Raw genomic sequence first — 14,331 nt, 5'->3', positions numbered from 1 at the left:
CTGGGATCTCAGTGCACCAGTTGTACTGCACGCCACTCCAGCGGTCTGCATACAAACAAGGATTTGAATTTGAATCTCAACGCGTGTGCCACTGTGAGTTTTGACTCATCTTGTAAACGAGGCTTTGCTCTCACCCCCACAGGTGCACAATTACACCTGGGAGAGCTGCCCAGAGCAGCGGGTCATTTCCTGCTTGTTGGGCAACTCCAGGTGAACTAAATGGCTTCATGAGCAGCTTGTTAGGAAGAGGAGAGCCTTTTATCCATGACACTTTTGGAGACTGACGGCTTACTTTCATAGTTGTACATTCATGAAAAGAAGTGGGACATCTCCCCATCCCCCCCCCCCCTCACTACGGCTAGGAGGCTTATTGCACAGTTGTTGTATTTTTTTGCCCATTTTCTACAATGTATTGAGACTAAAAAACAAGGTTGCCTTATCAATCCTTTATCAGCCAAGAGGTTACCAAATCAATGTGGGAAAATTCCTGTCAGTAAGCCACTGACCCACAAAACACAAACCTACAGGCAAACCAGCAAGTGGAAATGGCCAGTTGTCTTCTTTAGTGTTTGAGACAACTCTTTCCACTTTACTTAAAATGTTTCTACACCCTTTTAAAAAGTAGGCGCTCAGGGTTTTTTCAAATAGATATATCCCAGTAACCATAGGCCTTGTGCAAGTCTGATAACGCCAATTGTTGCTGAGGCGCAGGAGGAGCTCTCGTTACTCCTTAGGTTGAAATTTGATCCAGAGTTACTTAGACAACAAAGCAACAGACAGATTTCCCTTTTACTGCCAAGTATTATCAAACATATCCCATTCTGCTGAGTAAAACAATTTGTTGGCCTATCAAAACAGTGGATTAAGTGTTACTGCAGATCATCTTCACTCATTTAATTCTGAATATGTCTTACCTGAATATGTATCGCATACAAGTCTTTATAGTTAGTTATGACCTCGCAGATAAATTGGTGGATGGATATCCAGCATTACTGCTGCAACGAAGTAAAAACTTCAGCAACAGTTTAATTCATGTGGTTCTGAAAATAATTTTATTTTACAGAAAAAAATGAAGTCTTTAAATTTACAAGCGTAGAGATAATGTACATTACACAGCTACTTCTCTTTATCGAAACCCATTTTAGCACAGACATGACAGACTGCATGATTCCTCCCCCACGAGACATTCTTCCTTTATCAGTCTTCTACCTTGCATTCTTCAGTCTGCAGTGATCAACATGTTCCAAAGTCTCAAACACAGCACCGGTGCTCAGTCGAAGTAGTCCTCTATGTCGATGTTGGGGTTGAGCAGCTCCTCTCCGTACGGCGTCAGATCCATCTGGTTGAGGATCAGGTTTTCAAAAGTCTCCTCCAGGTCCGTTTCCCCGATCAGCACGGCTCCCACCATCCTCCCTCTGCTGAGAACCACCTGGAATGAAAATGGAGGACTAATCTGAGTGAAAACCAATTTAAATGAGATATTTTCTCCAGTCAGAGACAAAGTGCTTCGGGTCACATGAGGACAGATGCATATCTCCACAATTTCTACTAATGTTCAGCTGTTCATATGTTTTGCATAGAGCCCAATTGATATAAATCGGCCGATATTGGCCAACATCACAAATCTAATGGTATCGGCGAGTAAGTTGGCCAATATACAACATTTCTTAACAGAACATAATGCAGAAAAAGATGCTTGGGGTTAACTAGAAATTGCTCTGTCTGTGTGTCTTTTTTTATATAGTTATTTAAAATGATTAAGTTCCCAGTGAAGTTTAATATTTCAGTGTACTGATGTCAGTGTTGATGATTAACTGTAAAATATCCTGACTCCATTAATATCTTTGTCACAAGTGTCAGAAATGATTGATAATCACATTTTAGGATCATTGCGAAAAATCTGTGTTTGTATGTAGTGTACATGCAGAAGAAACATTAGCAGATATGTTAATGTTGACATTTTTGCACTCCCTAATATCTGCATAGGCATCGGCCCCAAAAACATCGAGTATCAGTCAGTCAGGCTCTACTTTAAGACTTCCATTGTTCCCAACTCAAAATTAGCATTGTATGTACATATAAATAGCTCGTTCATTGCAGCACTAATCACATTACATATTTTCCAGATGCCACCGGTGATAAAACAAATACCTAACAACATCCAAACAACACTAGATTTTCACATAGTTCACGGGAGGGGAAGGATTCTTACAAATCTGTGTGCAGAATATGAAATACTCATTTTATTTGACTTTATTTGCCAAATAGACAAGTTCAAATCAAGATTGAGCTGTACAAAGAGTATTATCACATCATTTTTCTCTTTGGTGTCACCTTCACATACTCCTGGCCTTTGGTGCAGCGGAGCAGCAGCTCCTGATCGGACCCCAGGCCCTGCCCATTAAACTTTCCCAGCAGGACCACCTGTTTGAATAAGGAGAAAGGAGGAAGGTGTTTAAACACACACTGTGAACGGGCCTCCAGGCACAGAGACGAGAACACTGTGAGATGACCTTGATGGGTCATGACAGTCATGAACAACGGTCATAATTTGCATCGTAGATGATTAACATTTTGGTTATGATTTGATGCAATGTAATTTCAGTAACTCTGCTGCACGGCAGTAAAAAGTCGTTCACCTTGTAGTTGAAGAATTTGGTGATATGCGAGAAGAGCTCGAAGCAGAAGTCCAGCTCGATTGGTGCCGACAGGACGTGTGCCGCCATGCAGCGACCTGCGTACCAGCCCATCTGACGGGCCTGCGTCCACAAACGCATCTGTACACAACACACACACACACACGCACACACACACACACACACACACACACACACACACACACAGAGTATGAGATTCAAAAATATGTTACAGAGGAAATATAACACTATTTAAAGCTTTTCAGCTTCAGTAGAGACTCCTCTAACTCTGTGTTAGTGGAGCAGGAAAATATATGCAATGTTCAGTCTTGTCTTTCTTTTCAGTGAAAGCTTTCAAGCACTTTGGTGTAATTAGTTTGAGTCTGAACTGCAGAGAGACGATAATTTGATGATGAGTCCAGGTTTTGCTGAAAGAACCAAAATAGCAATAAATTGCTTGACAATTTAGTCAGAAGACAAATAAATCTGGCAGTACAGATTATGTTGTCCTAACATAGAGTTCCTGAACGTTTCAGGCCAAAATCTCCCAAGTACCACTTCCCATCACAGATACCATAATTGTATATCCAAAATATCCAATTCGCTGATTTAACCAGGCAAAAACCTCAAAAAGGCTAAATAAAAGCAACATGAGGCTCCTTTTCATAAGACCACTCACAAAAATCACTGAAACTCAACAGAGTGAGGCACGAAGAAACAGCTGTTTGCAGCTCTCGGTCTCTTTCGCTCTCTTTGAGAGTACATTGACGTCTTTTCACTCTATTGCTAAAAGTGGTGCCACTTAGTCACTCCTTCGCCGTCTCCTCTTCAGCATTAAAAGGATCATTTGACCTGTCAGGTCCAGCGCTGCCTCTCAACTGTGTTTTGAACCTTGAAGTAATTTCAAAATTCTACTTATCCCTAAAAATAGTGTCTGAGTAGTTTGATTGTGTCAAGTTAACATCAGCGCTATGTTATGTTGGATGTGATGTGACATCACCCAACATGGCTAAGCCACAGACTATAAATACAAATGTACTTATTCTCCCGGTCTGAAAAGTGAAGCCAATGCTCAAGTGCCTCAAAGTGCAAATCCACTGAGGGCCACTAGGGGCGGGCTTTAAATAGCCTCTGGCTCTAATAGACTCCCATTCAAAAAGCATCAACTTTAAAAGCGTCAACGCAGTTCACAAACCAACAGGTGACGTCATGTTGGGTTAAGCACGGGAAAATTTGATTTCTAAAACATTTAAATGACTCACAAGTAGTTATTTAAATAATTGTAGTGCGATGTTTATATGTAATACAGTAACTGTTTGTTATAAACTAAAATTAAATGACTTTTTTTTATTCTTAGGCCAGTTGTAGTGTAATTGTTAGGCATGACTGTAAGGCTCTCGTGTACCATTGAGGGATCACTGGTCTACTATATAGGACAACCGAAATGAAAATAAAAAATAAATAAAAACGGCATATTATGAAGATTAATAGAACATTTTGTTCGTTACTTTACCTGCTGCCACAGCAGGCTGTGTTCCCAGCATGCAGTGCACACGTCTCCTGCGGCGTACACATCTGACTCTGATGTCATCATATGATCATCGACTCGCAGGCCGCCATCTTCTGCCACCGCAAACTAAACCCATACAACAGAAGGTGATGCTCAGCCTCATTAAGAAGCAACATACAGTACAGTTTAATCTTTTCTGTTCACAAAGGGACATGATGAAGCGCCGCTGGAGATACGGTCATTTTCCACAGGCTTCAAACCAAAGCAATAAAAGCCCATCCGTCCTTAATTAACATCTAGAGGCATTAAAACCACTTTACCACTTAAAAAGGTCAATAAGATGCAGTGTTAGCCTGGTTAAAACCATCATTTGTTCTTTATCTACATTTGACAAAAGCACTTTATGTGCTTAATAATTGGAACGGTCATATCTTCTGCCCCACAATGGGGAAATTCATGGCATCGCATGCAACTCCTGATGTCACGGTCATGAAAGAAAATCAACAACTTTGGGTGAAATCTGACATGGCACTGGCACATCTTGATGACAGCCGGTCAGTCATGTGACCGTATGGCGAATGACACATTTAACGCATTTAACACTAATGCAAAACAACAATGTTCCCAAAGCCTGAAGATCCCCCGAAGCACTGGCAGATTTCCTAATAAATTCTACTCTGCATATGGATGAGGTTTTCTTACAGTGTTGCCGTGGAGAAATGGCTCCGTGTTTGGCACGACACCGGTGGCGCTCACAACTAAATCACAGCCAAATGTCTTGCCGTTGGACAGCTGGATGTACACTGGCCAGGATCCTGCTGGGACAGAAGAAAAGCCTGAGGAATGAGAGAGCAGAGAGGATACAAAAAAAAAAAAAAAAAAAAAAAAAAAACAGGAGCAAGAAAAGGATGTGATAAGAGGACAACTCTTAGCAGCAAATCTAGTTCTCACCACTTTCTGGTCTGAGTGTTTGCTGTGGGGAATAGAAAAGCTCCTCAGAGGTGAAGATCTTTTCCACTTCACACTGGTATTCGACTGAAACTCTGCGGGACACCTGAGCACACACCAGCAAAGCCAAGAGACATATTGGAGCAGAAACACAGGGTAACATAACAGGTGGTCAAAAATGATTATTTGCTTTCGATATTTCCCACAGAAACAGATTTCTCAAGCTGACCTCCATGTTAAAAGGTTCATTGTGTAGGATGTACGCAGCCCGGCTCCACCCATCTATTGCTCACAATGTTCATTTTCACATTAAAGACGGACCACTCAGCGACCAGTGTGATGACATGGAATCAAGCTTTTTGTTTTGAAATGTAGCTCCAACAATGGCGGCAGTGGTAGAGCTGGATGAAGCGATATGAACAGTTGTCGACTGGCAAATATCAAGGAACTGAGGGCAGAAAAAGATCAATGACTAACACCTGAAAAAAAAAGAAATAAGTAACTGAAATGTCTGTTGTTTACAACTTGGTGAATTTTGGCGCACAACATAGGTCATATGGTGGTCAATGCCAAAGGGTTAAAGGCTGATCCAACAGTTTTAAAGTTATCCCAAGATCTACAACCTGTAGGATGCAACGACTGGAAACGATCCCTGATGGAGCGTGACCAGACTCTTATATTCATGAAGTGAATGTGGGCCTGATAATAGCAAGTGTCAACCTCCAGGGCTGAAACATGAAGCCACTGTTGAACTACCAAAACCTCCGTGTTAAAATAGAAAAAAGAAAAGAAATAAACATGTTTACAGCCTGGTAGAAAAGCGATGGCAGGAGATACCTAGAACTGAGCTTCAACACCACTTTTCCAGGAAACCTATCAGAGACAACATACATTTTTATCTTTGGGTAATACTAGGCTAGGTTTCTAAAGCAGGAAATGGAAGCAGAAATTGGCAGAAATGAAATATGATAATCATAATTATGTTTTCATTAGTGCAAAGTAGCTTTCTCTGGTCAGAGACAAAGTGCTTAGGGTCACATGAGGACAGATGTACATCTCCACAATTTCTACTAATGTTCAGCTGATCATATGTTTTTAATAGAGCACAGTTGATATATCGGCCGATAATGGCCAACATCACAAATCTTTCATTTTGTCAAAGTAGCTCTCAGAAGAAAAAAGTTTGGAGTCTCCAACAATCACTAAATCCGACACACTGCTCCTTTAAGGTAACTAACATTCACACACTGTCTCACCTGCTCTGCTCCTCGGAGAGCTATTCCTTCATGCCAGTCTGGACCCAGAGCACTACCAGGATCTGTAGGACCAGAACCGTGTCCTCTCGAGTTTCTCTCTGAGAATGGACAAGCACGCACATACATCTAATCCATGCCTGTATGAAAGGACAGAAGAGCATGGTGGTCCAGGAACAGATCCCTCTGTAAATACAAGCAGTAGAAGAGAAATTCCTTACCTGCTGTGAAGGTCTGTGAGGCTCCAGGTGCTGCTTCCTCCGTAGTGTAGCGAGGCCTCTTACACAGAGCGGCTGCCTCTGGTTTGTCGGCCTCGAGTGACGGGATGAGGAACTGCGCCGCTCCGGCATCAAAGAAGGTGTTTCCTATGGACTTGTCCTTCACAGCCCAGATCACCTCACAGCCCTCCACCTCATATCTAATCAATACACGTTAATTAAAACTGAATGGGTGAATGGACAGTGTGAATAACTAATCATTATGTCATGGTTGTGGGTTCTTACGGTGAGTAAAAACACATTTTCAGCAGTGGTTACAAAAGACTTACACTAATTCCAAAGCAATCCCTCCGTTTCCAACAACAACAATTCTCTTTGCTTTGGATAACCGCTTCTGAAACTCCTGAAACGCAAACAGAGAAAAAAACTGGTGGGCAGCAACATGTTTTGTAACCTCAAGCCAGGATTTTGACTGTCTGCTCGTAATTTACAGAACCTGACGGAAAATGGAAAAATGGAGCGCAACATTAAACAAAATCAAAATACAATTCAAGTCTTTTCCTTTGGAGAAACCGCTTCTTGCTGGTGTAAGAAGATCTTAGTAGTTCTATCTCCTCAGGAAGTTTGGACCATTTGCTGACCAACAGCCATAAAAAAAAAAAAAAAAAACAACATCCAGAAGCATTACTGGTTGTACCTGAGCGCTGTCTGTGTCCCGTATCCCCAGTACGTAAGGGTTGTCCGGGGTGAGGAGCTTGGGTCTGCCGCCGCTGCAGATACACAGCCTCTCATAACCAAAGACCCGACCATCTGCAGTCTCCACAGACTGAGGAACACAAAGCAGAATTCATCAGAAATGGCAATTAATATTAACACCAAACTTTACTTTTTCACCTTAGAATTTGGGAAATGGATGTCTTCATAAATTGTGGCTATGATTTTGGACATGAAGCATTTTTTGTTTTAATCTCTCTCTTGTTGCACAGAATTTAAAGCACATGATTAACCACATGTCCACAAGGTGGCGATAGCAGACAGATAACTGTCATCAGAAAGGTTTTGTTAATGCAGAAAATAACTGTTTGGACTTGGTTACAATTGTAATCAGTCAATGACTAATTAGGCATTAAAGCATGTATGAATGTTGTTGTTTCAGTTCTTACATATATTCTACATGCAGTATATAAGACAATAAGACAATTTCTAATCACGTCTAGATCAAATCAGATTCTGTCATTCTGTATAAAGACTGCATTTTACACAGACCATGACAATATATCAATTTCAATTTGACTCTGCAGAACAGCTTCTTACACGTGACTGTGTGTGAAGTAACTTGACAGCTGAGTGGATGACGGTCAAGTTGGGGAATTTCTCCTCCAGGACACTGGATGGTCGCTCCTCCACATCAAACTCCTCCAGCGTGTGAGACACCTGTCCAAGGAGGACAGCAGGAAGTTACACACTAGCTGCATGTTGAGGGTTAGGAAATACAGATTGACATTTTTCCTCATTTTCTGACATTTTCAAAGTCCAAACACCTGATTGGTTATTTGAGAAAATAACCAACAACAGATGAATCTATGAAGGAAAGAACCATTAGTTGCTGCCCTAGATGTGTCTATTATAAGAAAAGCACGTGGCATTTTGCTTTAATGTTGTAATTAGTTGCTGGGTCACAAAACACACGAGGACACACGCTTATAGAGTGAGAGCCAGATAAAAAAAATAAAAATAAATCTAAACCACCACCACCATTGATCATCATCATCCTCCTCCTCCTCCTCCTCCTCCTTGTCTCTGTCACCTGTTTGAAGTTGGTCACTGCCTTGATGTGCGGGCCTGCTGTAATCAGAGCCACGTCAGCTGACGGGATCTGGGATGACAGCTGTCAATCAAGATGAACATTTAAATTCAGCAGATCCACGACATGCATTATAGAAGTCAAGGCTTTGTCTTTAGGTCACGCGTGTAAAGTTGTCACTTCTCAGCCATTCACTTTCACCTGCTCGACGCATGTCACTCCTGCGATGCCGCCTCCAACAATCACAAACTGAAACGTTTTCTCCTTTTTGTCTGCCATTCCTCTCAGACGCTGAGACGCTGAATTATTGTGATGGCTTGCTGGCGTTAGCGTACATGAGAATGAACACTGACGTAACGTCACTTCCGTGTTTACAAGTAGCTACGGCAAGCAGCAGGACACTTTTTCCAAAACTCAACCGCCAGGACACGATTCATAAACAGGGACCAAAGTGCAATCCACGTGCGTTTTAGACAGCGATTACTATTAGAAGCAATCGGCAAGTGACAATACAGAAATGGAATAATGTTCCATTACAAGTAGAAGTCCAACTTAAATCAAAGTACAGAAGTATTAGCAGTAAAATGTAGTTCATGTATGAAAGTAAAAGTGCAGGTTTGGTCCCCCTTTTTGTAAGATGTCAGAAGACAAACAGGATGGAAACAACTGGTTTACATTTTAACAATGTGTTGTATTTTAAAAGCTCTAATATCATCTATTCTGTTCATCTAAACACGTGGTCTTTAAAAAAAATTAATTACCAAAGGTTCTGCACGTTGTTTAGCTTCTTTACCATTTCTAAACAAACTGAGCCTCACTTGCGTTCATCTATCCAATGTCTGGCTGGAGAATTTCTCCACGTATCTGCAGTGCTAGATGAATTAAAATCACTTATTTCCTTTTATACTCACCGCTTATGCAATGCTATGATAAATCATGTTCTTATATCTTACTTTTATTACTCATATTTATAAAATGCATCATGTCAAAGACTTGTTTTTGTATTTGACAGTAACAAATCACTTTCACCCTGTTAAATTAATGTAATACTATCTTTCAGGGGCTCTTGGTCTGTTTGTGCTATGCAAGTAAGGCAACAGTGTGCCAACTATGTCGGAATAAATAAATACTAAATGGCTGACGCAACATGTTATTTCTATTAATAGCTTGTTCATATGCACAAAACCCGAGTAACGTTTGACCATTTAAGGAAATAAAATTTCCAGCATCTCAATCATTAATAATTTAGTTGATTAAATTGTTTAAATTCATCCCTGTACTACTGTAGACATGTAAATCAGTGCAGCAGTGAGCTGGTTATAGTCCTTAACATTTCGGGGGTATGGCATCCTTCTTGTTTATATTTTGATCACTATTGTACCTTTTAATGTCAGAGATTAATGTGGTCACCGGGTCATGAATCAGATCTAAAATTCCATCAAAACATTCATCAGCCATCGTCCCTGCAGCGATAAACAACTCCCCGCCGGATAGCAGCTGAAGTACGGGCCCATTTGTGGTTTTACATGAAGTAATTGACAGATCTTGACTCGATCCCCATTTTCTGGCAACATTTGGCCGATAATGGCTGCATTGTTTTTGCAAAGCCGGCACTTGTTCCGTTTTTGAAAAAGCTTTTATGCAGGTGTTAACCATGCATGGGAGTATTGATGTCAGTGTCTGAGATGATCGGGTCGCTGGTAATCAAAGGCAGGTTAATGCTGTGCGTCATAATTCCCCTCTTGATTTTCATTACGTTACCCTGAGTGACCCCTGCAGGAAGTCAACACCTGACTATATGAAATGGATTATTGTGATCACAGTGTGTGCCATCATAAAGACGCTGTTTAGTAAGCACTGAGTGATTTTAATGGATGCAGCATTATGACACATTGATGACAAATTCTGGGTGCATTTTAGTCTGTGCAGCTCTTCATCACGTAACTGGAAACCTGCTGCTTTTAAAAATTAATCTAGATTTTGTTTTAAATATTTGATTCTGACTTTATTTGAATTCCCTAAATTGTCATTGTTGTGCATTTCACAGTGTTTTCACATTCTTATACCCTGCTTTTATTCTAATTCAACCAGTCAAAGGTAATTTTATCAATATGAAGAGTTGAATTAAGGGTACTCATAGTTTTATAACAATCTCTCATTATTGGTGCAAACACGAGGTTCTTTGCAGCAGTCAGCAGGTGGCAGCGTATAAATTAAAAGAGAAGAAAAGTGAAATTTTATTTCCTTCAGTTTGGAGCAAGAATGTAAGCAGAACTGACCCAGCACATCAGGTGAGGAGATATAAATCAGATCAAACTGTACAGTAAATTGAAATTATGAAATGCCTAAGTCTAGTTTGCGTAAATGTTTTCCATTCATCCACTATCTATAGCTGTCTTGTGGAGCCTATCCCAGCTGACTATGGGCGACGCAGGGGGGGAAACCCTGGACACGTTGCCAGTCCATCATAGGGCCAACATACTACGTAAAACCATATATAGTAATATACTGACGTGAAGGGCATTATAATTAGATAGCAATAGATAAAGGCTTACAACATTCACATATCTATAACATAAATGAAATATATATATTTAATATTTATATACAGTATAATAGCTGAAACAAAATTATAATATAATATATTTCTGTGTTTAAAAAAAAAGTCAGTGCAGACAAAACAATTGGATGAACCTCTGATGTATCACATATGCAAACAAAAATATCACATATACAGTTTAAGATCCCATGAATCATTTCTTCTTTTTTTTTCTTTTTGTCAAAAGGTTCAATAAAAACCTCAATTAAAAAAAAAAGGGCTAGATTATAGGAACAAAACCACAAGTAAAATGTAATGCATGAAAATGTACTTGTTTAATAGACAGATATTGCTGAGAAGATTAAAACCACTTTTATATCTGTGAGATTAAAGCTGCAACTAGCAGCTGGTTATTATACTTTAAAGAGGAACGACATCTAGTCTGGTGATATCTAAAGGTTGTAAAATAGTTCCTAATTGTTTCCTCTTGTTTTGGTCCTCATGCTGAGCTAACTTCCTGCTGCCTCCAACTTACAACCATTAGCTGTACAGACACGATAGTGGCATTCATCTTATCTCATCTCTCTCATCAAGAAAGCAAACAAAACTATTCTTCAAAAGGTCAAAGTTTTCTTTGGTTGTGGTCAGCTCAGGTAACATAAAATGGCATAAAAGTTGAGAATGGGTTTGGACCAGAATGAATGACAGTTGTTCTTAAAACATTTACAGTCTAATAGTTTTCACACCAAATGTTTCAACGACCTCAACGACCGCACTTACCGTGTAACTTGAAGAGGATCCATGTCTGAACCTTGTCCTCTCACTACTGGGGTCCCTTAAGGCTCCGTCCCAGGTCCCCTCCTCTTCTCTTTGTACACCAACTCTCTCAGCTCTGTCATTCACTCACATGTACCAATTGTACTTTCTTGATTCTTGTTGTTCTGGGTTTGTATAAGTACAATTTAACCCATACAATGAATGTTAATGTCTCACAGCTTAAATGTGGCTTAAAACACATGAAGATTTTACAAAATAAATTTTTAAAATTTTATTATGAAAACAACAGATAACATTTATTTCATACGGCTTTACATTTGTTTTCTTTTTATTTATTGTTGTATTAAGTTTTTTTTTTTTTTTAAATACATTTAAACTTTCACATCATGCCATCGTGGAACAGCATCAAAAGAACCACAACACACAAAGTCAGGGGGAAATGCACACCTACTTAAAAGGTTTAAATTAAAGGCACTGTTTCTTAAAGTTTATAAAATAAACAAGAAAATTCAGATCATAATGATCATCATCATCATCATCAGTGTCATCTGTACCAACGTCATCCTCACGATCATTGTTACATAAGATGATTGGTTATATCATCGGAGCACTGAGAGTTTCCTCTGCTGGTACTAGAGAGGCAGGTAGCTGGGAGGCTGCAGTAGATCCCTCTTGCCGTAAGTGGCAGATCCCACGTTGGTCGGGATGTAGACGGTACCGATGGTGTTACTGGACCGAACCAGGAAGTCTGCTAGCCTTTGGGTGACGCAGGTGGCTGTGTTGCACTTCCTCTTCTGGATATGGTGACTGAGAGGGCGAAAGATAAGCACGGACATTTAGAAACATTACCAGCAATGCTCAGGGCTGGGATGTTTTTTCATATAATGAGGAGATAATACAGCCACTGATTTATGGGAGCGTCGTTACCTGTTCATAGCTGTGAGGCCCCTCCGTGGCCGTGTGCCCACGAGGTCGAGGAAGGGGTTGGAGATGAGGCCGGGAAGTAACCAGCCTTCGCCGTCTTGCAGAGCACTCTCCTGCTCGCTGGTTGAGCTGGGACTGAAGTACCTGAATCATAGGGAGGGAAAAGGGCCAAAACGGTTTCACACTGATGATATCCTCTTCAAAACATCCTGAGAGCAAGGCGAGAAAGTGGCCACTTAGCCTCCCCACTTCTCCGAGTTGCACAATGAGGCACTTTCACCCAGATGAGCACAATTGGCTTCCACCTCCAGAGTTATACATCCGTGACCTGCCGGCCCGGACACAGAACATCACAACCCTCTTTACAGCACTATTTCCATGATACTCAGCTGCTTCCTGCTGACCTCAGGTTAAACTCCTCTATTGGTTTCTGAGCTCTTAAGCCAATAGTCAGGTAAGCTGCTATCTATCTTGATATGATCAAAATTTGAGTAAGGTGAGAGCGGCTACACTGAGTTTCTTGCTGATATTTAAACTCTGCAGCTCGTTGCTTTATGAACAGCAGACTTCTTACCTGTGACTCGGGGCAGCGGTGACACAGCGCAGCAACACAAGCAGCATGAGGAGAAGCACAGGCAACCTCAGGTGATACATAGTGTGAGGTGATTTCCTGGAGAAACATCAAAGTTTGATTTAATGGTTTGGAGAAGAAATCATTGAATGCTGTATTATTATTTTTTTATTTTAAGATGTGGTCAAAACAACAGAAACAGAGACACTTAAGTACATTATCAGTGCATAACGTCTGGCTTGAATGCACAAAAAAAAGACTAAACTATTAACCAAACAAAATTCTGATTATGTAAAGGCAACGTTATAAGAAAAAACAAATAAAAGTAATGTTAATTCTGCACAATATATAATTAACCGACAGTAAATGTGCTCAATATTTCAGTGAGAGTGATTCACAACAAACCTCCAAACTTGAACCAGTCAAAGGCAAATGTTCTGATCATTCTCATAAATTTCCATTAGAGTAGTTTAAACATGAGGCACAGCTATGGCTGCAATTCATTCATATTTTCATAATTAATTAATCAGCTGCATAATTTTTAGAATCTTTAAGTCTGTAAAATGTACGAAAATTGTAAATGCTTGTTTTATCCGAGCAGTAATGATATTTACATATGACAAAGAAAATAAACAAATCATCACACATCAGAAGGTGGAACTGGAGAATATTTGTCATTTTTGTGTGAAAATTCATATAAATTATTGATTGACTTTCAAAATAAAAGTCAGTTAACATCACATTCATTTTCACATTCCGTATGCAATGAGTTTATTTCCTGAACATATTCATATTATATTAGATTTAAGACACCCTTATATTTAATAGAAAATCCCAAACTTGTTCTGCATAATTTTCCTGTGATCCAGCCAGTCAATGTCCTTTTAGATCTGAAATTGTATTTACTCGAAGACATAAAAGAAAACATTAAAAGAGGTAGAAATTAAGTCAAATATTCCCCTCTGACACAAAAGAAAATTACACAAACTAACAACACTGTCCATTTCTTGTAGCACCCTATTCATCTACATTATGTAAAAGTTAGCCTCAGACACGTGAACAAAAGACACGCAAGCCTGAAGAGAGACAGACAGAGCACTTACTTTGTGTTGTGTTGTGTTGTGCAGATCCCAGCCTGTAACTGGAGCAGT

At 40.0% G+C, this 14,331-nt stretch overlaps 2 protein-coding genes across 3 annotated transcripts; both read right to left on the bottom strand.

Annotated features, from left to right (window-relative positions):
- Window positions 1–1,033: 1,033 nt before the first annotated feature.
- On the bottom strand, window positions 1,034–8,703 carry pyroxd1 (pyridine nucleotide-disulphide oxidoreductase domain 1). Of its 2 annotated transcripts, none has more exons than XM_069700035.1 (13): window positions 8,571–8,703; window positions 8,373–8,453; window positions 7,880–7,999; window positions 7,263–7,391; window positions 6,895–6,968; window positions 6,569–6,765; window positions 6,351–6,448; window positions 5,098–5,200; window positions 4,849–4,964; window positions 4,150–4,272; window positions 2,640–2,777; window positions 2,335–2,424; window positions 1,034–1,429 (listed from the first exon to the last, which is right to left on the bottom strand). In XM_069700035.1, the coding sequence occupies exons 1-13, from the start codon at window positions 8,646–8,648 to the stop codon at window positions 1,271–1,273; spliced, it is 1,506 nt and encodes a 501-aa protein (XP_069556136.1). In that variant the 5' UTR covers window positions 8,649–8,703; the 3' UTR covers window positions 1,034–1,270. The 2 variants fall into 2 exon arrangements, with proteins under 2 accessions (XP_069556136.1, XP_069556137.1); XM_069700036.1 differs by having other exon boundaries at window positions 4,849–4,961.
- Window positions 8,704–11,997: 3,294 nt separating this feature from the next.
- LOC138621706 (calcitonin gene-related peptide 2) lies at window positions 11,998–14,291 on the bottom strand. The gene is made up of 4 exons (XM_069699941.1): window positions 14,284–14,291; window positions 13,184–13,279; window positions 12,613–12,753; window positions 11,998–12,492 (listed from the first exon to the last, which is right to left on the bottom strand). Exons 2-4 carry the CDS (start codon window positions 13,261–13,263, stop codon window positions 12,318–12,320), a joined length of 396 nt encoding a protein of 131 aa, XP_069556042.1. The 5' UTR covers window positions 13,264–13,279; window positions 14,284–14,291; the 3' UTR covers window positions 11,998–12,317.
- Between the last annotated feature and the right edge of the window lie 40 nt (window positions 14,292–14,331).

This window comes from Brachyistius frenatus, unplaced genomic scaffold (genome assembly GCF_029030835.1).
Source record: "Brachyistius frenatus isolate BFR_SWC_R1_liver_20210118 unplaced genomic scaffold, ASM2903083v1 Contig_32, whole genome shotgun sequence".
Taxonomy (NCBI): Eukaryota; Metazoa; Chordata; class Actinopteri; family Embiotocidae; genus Brachyistius; species Brachyistius frenatus.
The sequence above is the reverse complement of the archived record's forward strand: the minus strand, read 5'-3'. Positions and strand labels throughout refer to the sequence as shown.

What these genes read in the sequence shown, in the direction of transcription:
- pyroxd1 (XM_069700035.1), bottom strand. Translation starts at nt 8,648, where the DNA reads ATGGCAGACAAAAAGGAGAAAACGTTTCAGTTTGTGATTGTTGGAGGC. An exon ending in CAGTGACCAACTTCAAACAG is followed by an intron (nt 8,000 to 8,372) that starts GTGACAGAGACA and finishes CTCCTTGGACAG; the next exon opens with GTGTCTCACACGCTGGAGGA. An exon ending in CATTTCTCCACGGCAACACT is followed by an intron (nt 4,273 to 4,848) that starts GTAAGAAAACCT and finishes GTATGGGTTTAG; the next exon opens with TTTGCGGTGGCAGAAGATGG.
- LOC138621706 (XM_069699941.1), bottom strand. Translation starts at nt 13,263, where the DNA reads ATGTATCACCTGAGGTTGCCTGTGCTTCTCCTCATGCTGCTTGTGTTG. An exon ending in ACCGCTGCCCCGAGTCACAG is followed by an intron (nt 12,754 to 13,183) that starts GTAAGAAGTCTG and finishes CCTATGATTCAG; the next exon opens with GTACTTCAGTCCCAGCTCAA. An exon ending in GGCCTCACAGCTATGAACAG is followed by an intron (nt 12,493 to 12,612) that starts GTAACGACGCTC and finishes TCGCCCTCTCAG; the next exon opens with TCACCATATCCAGAAGAGGA.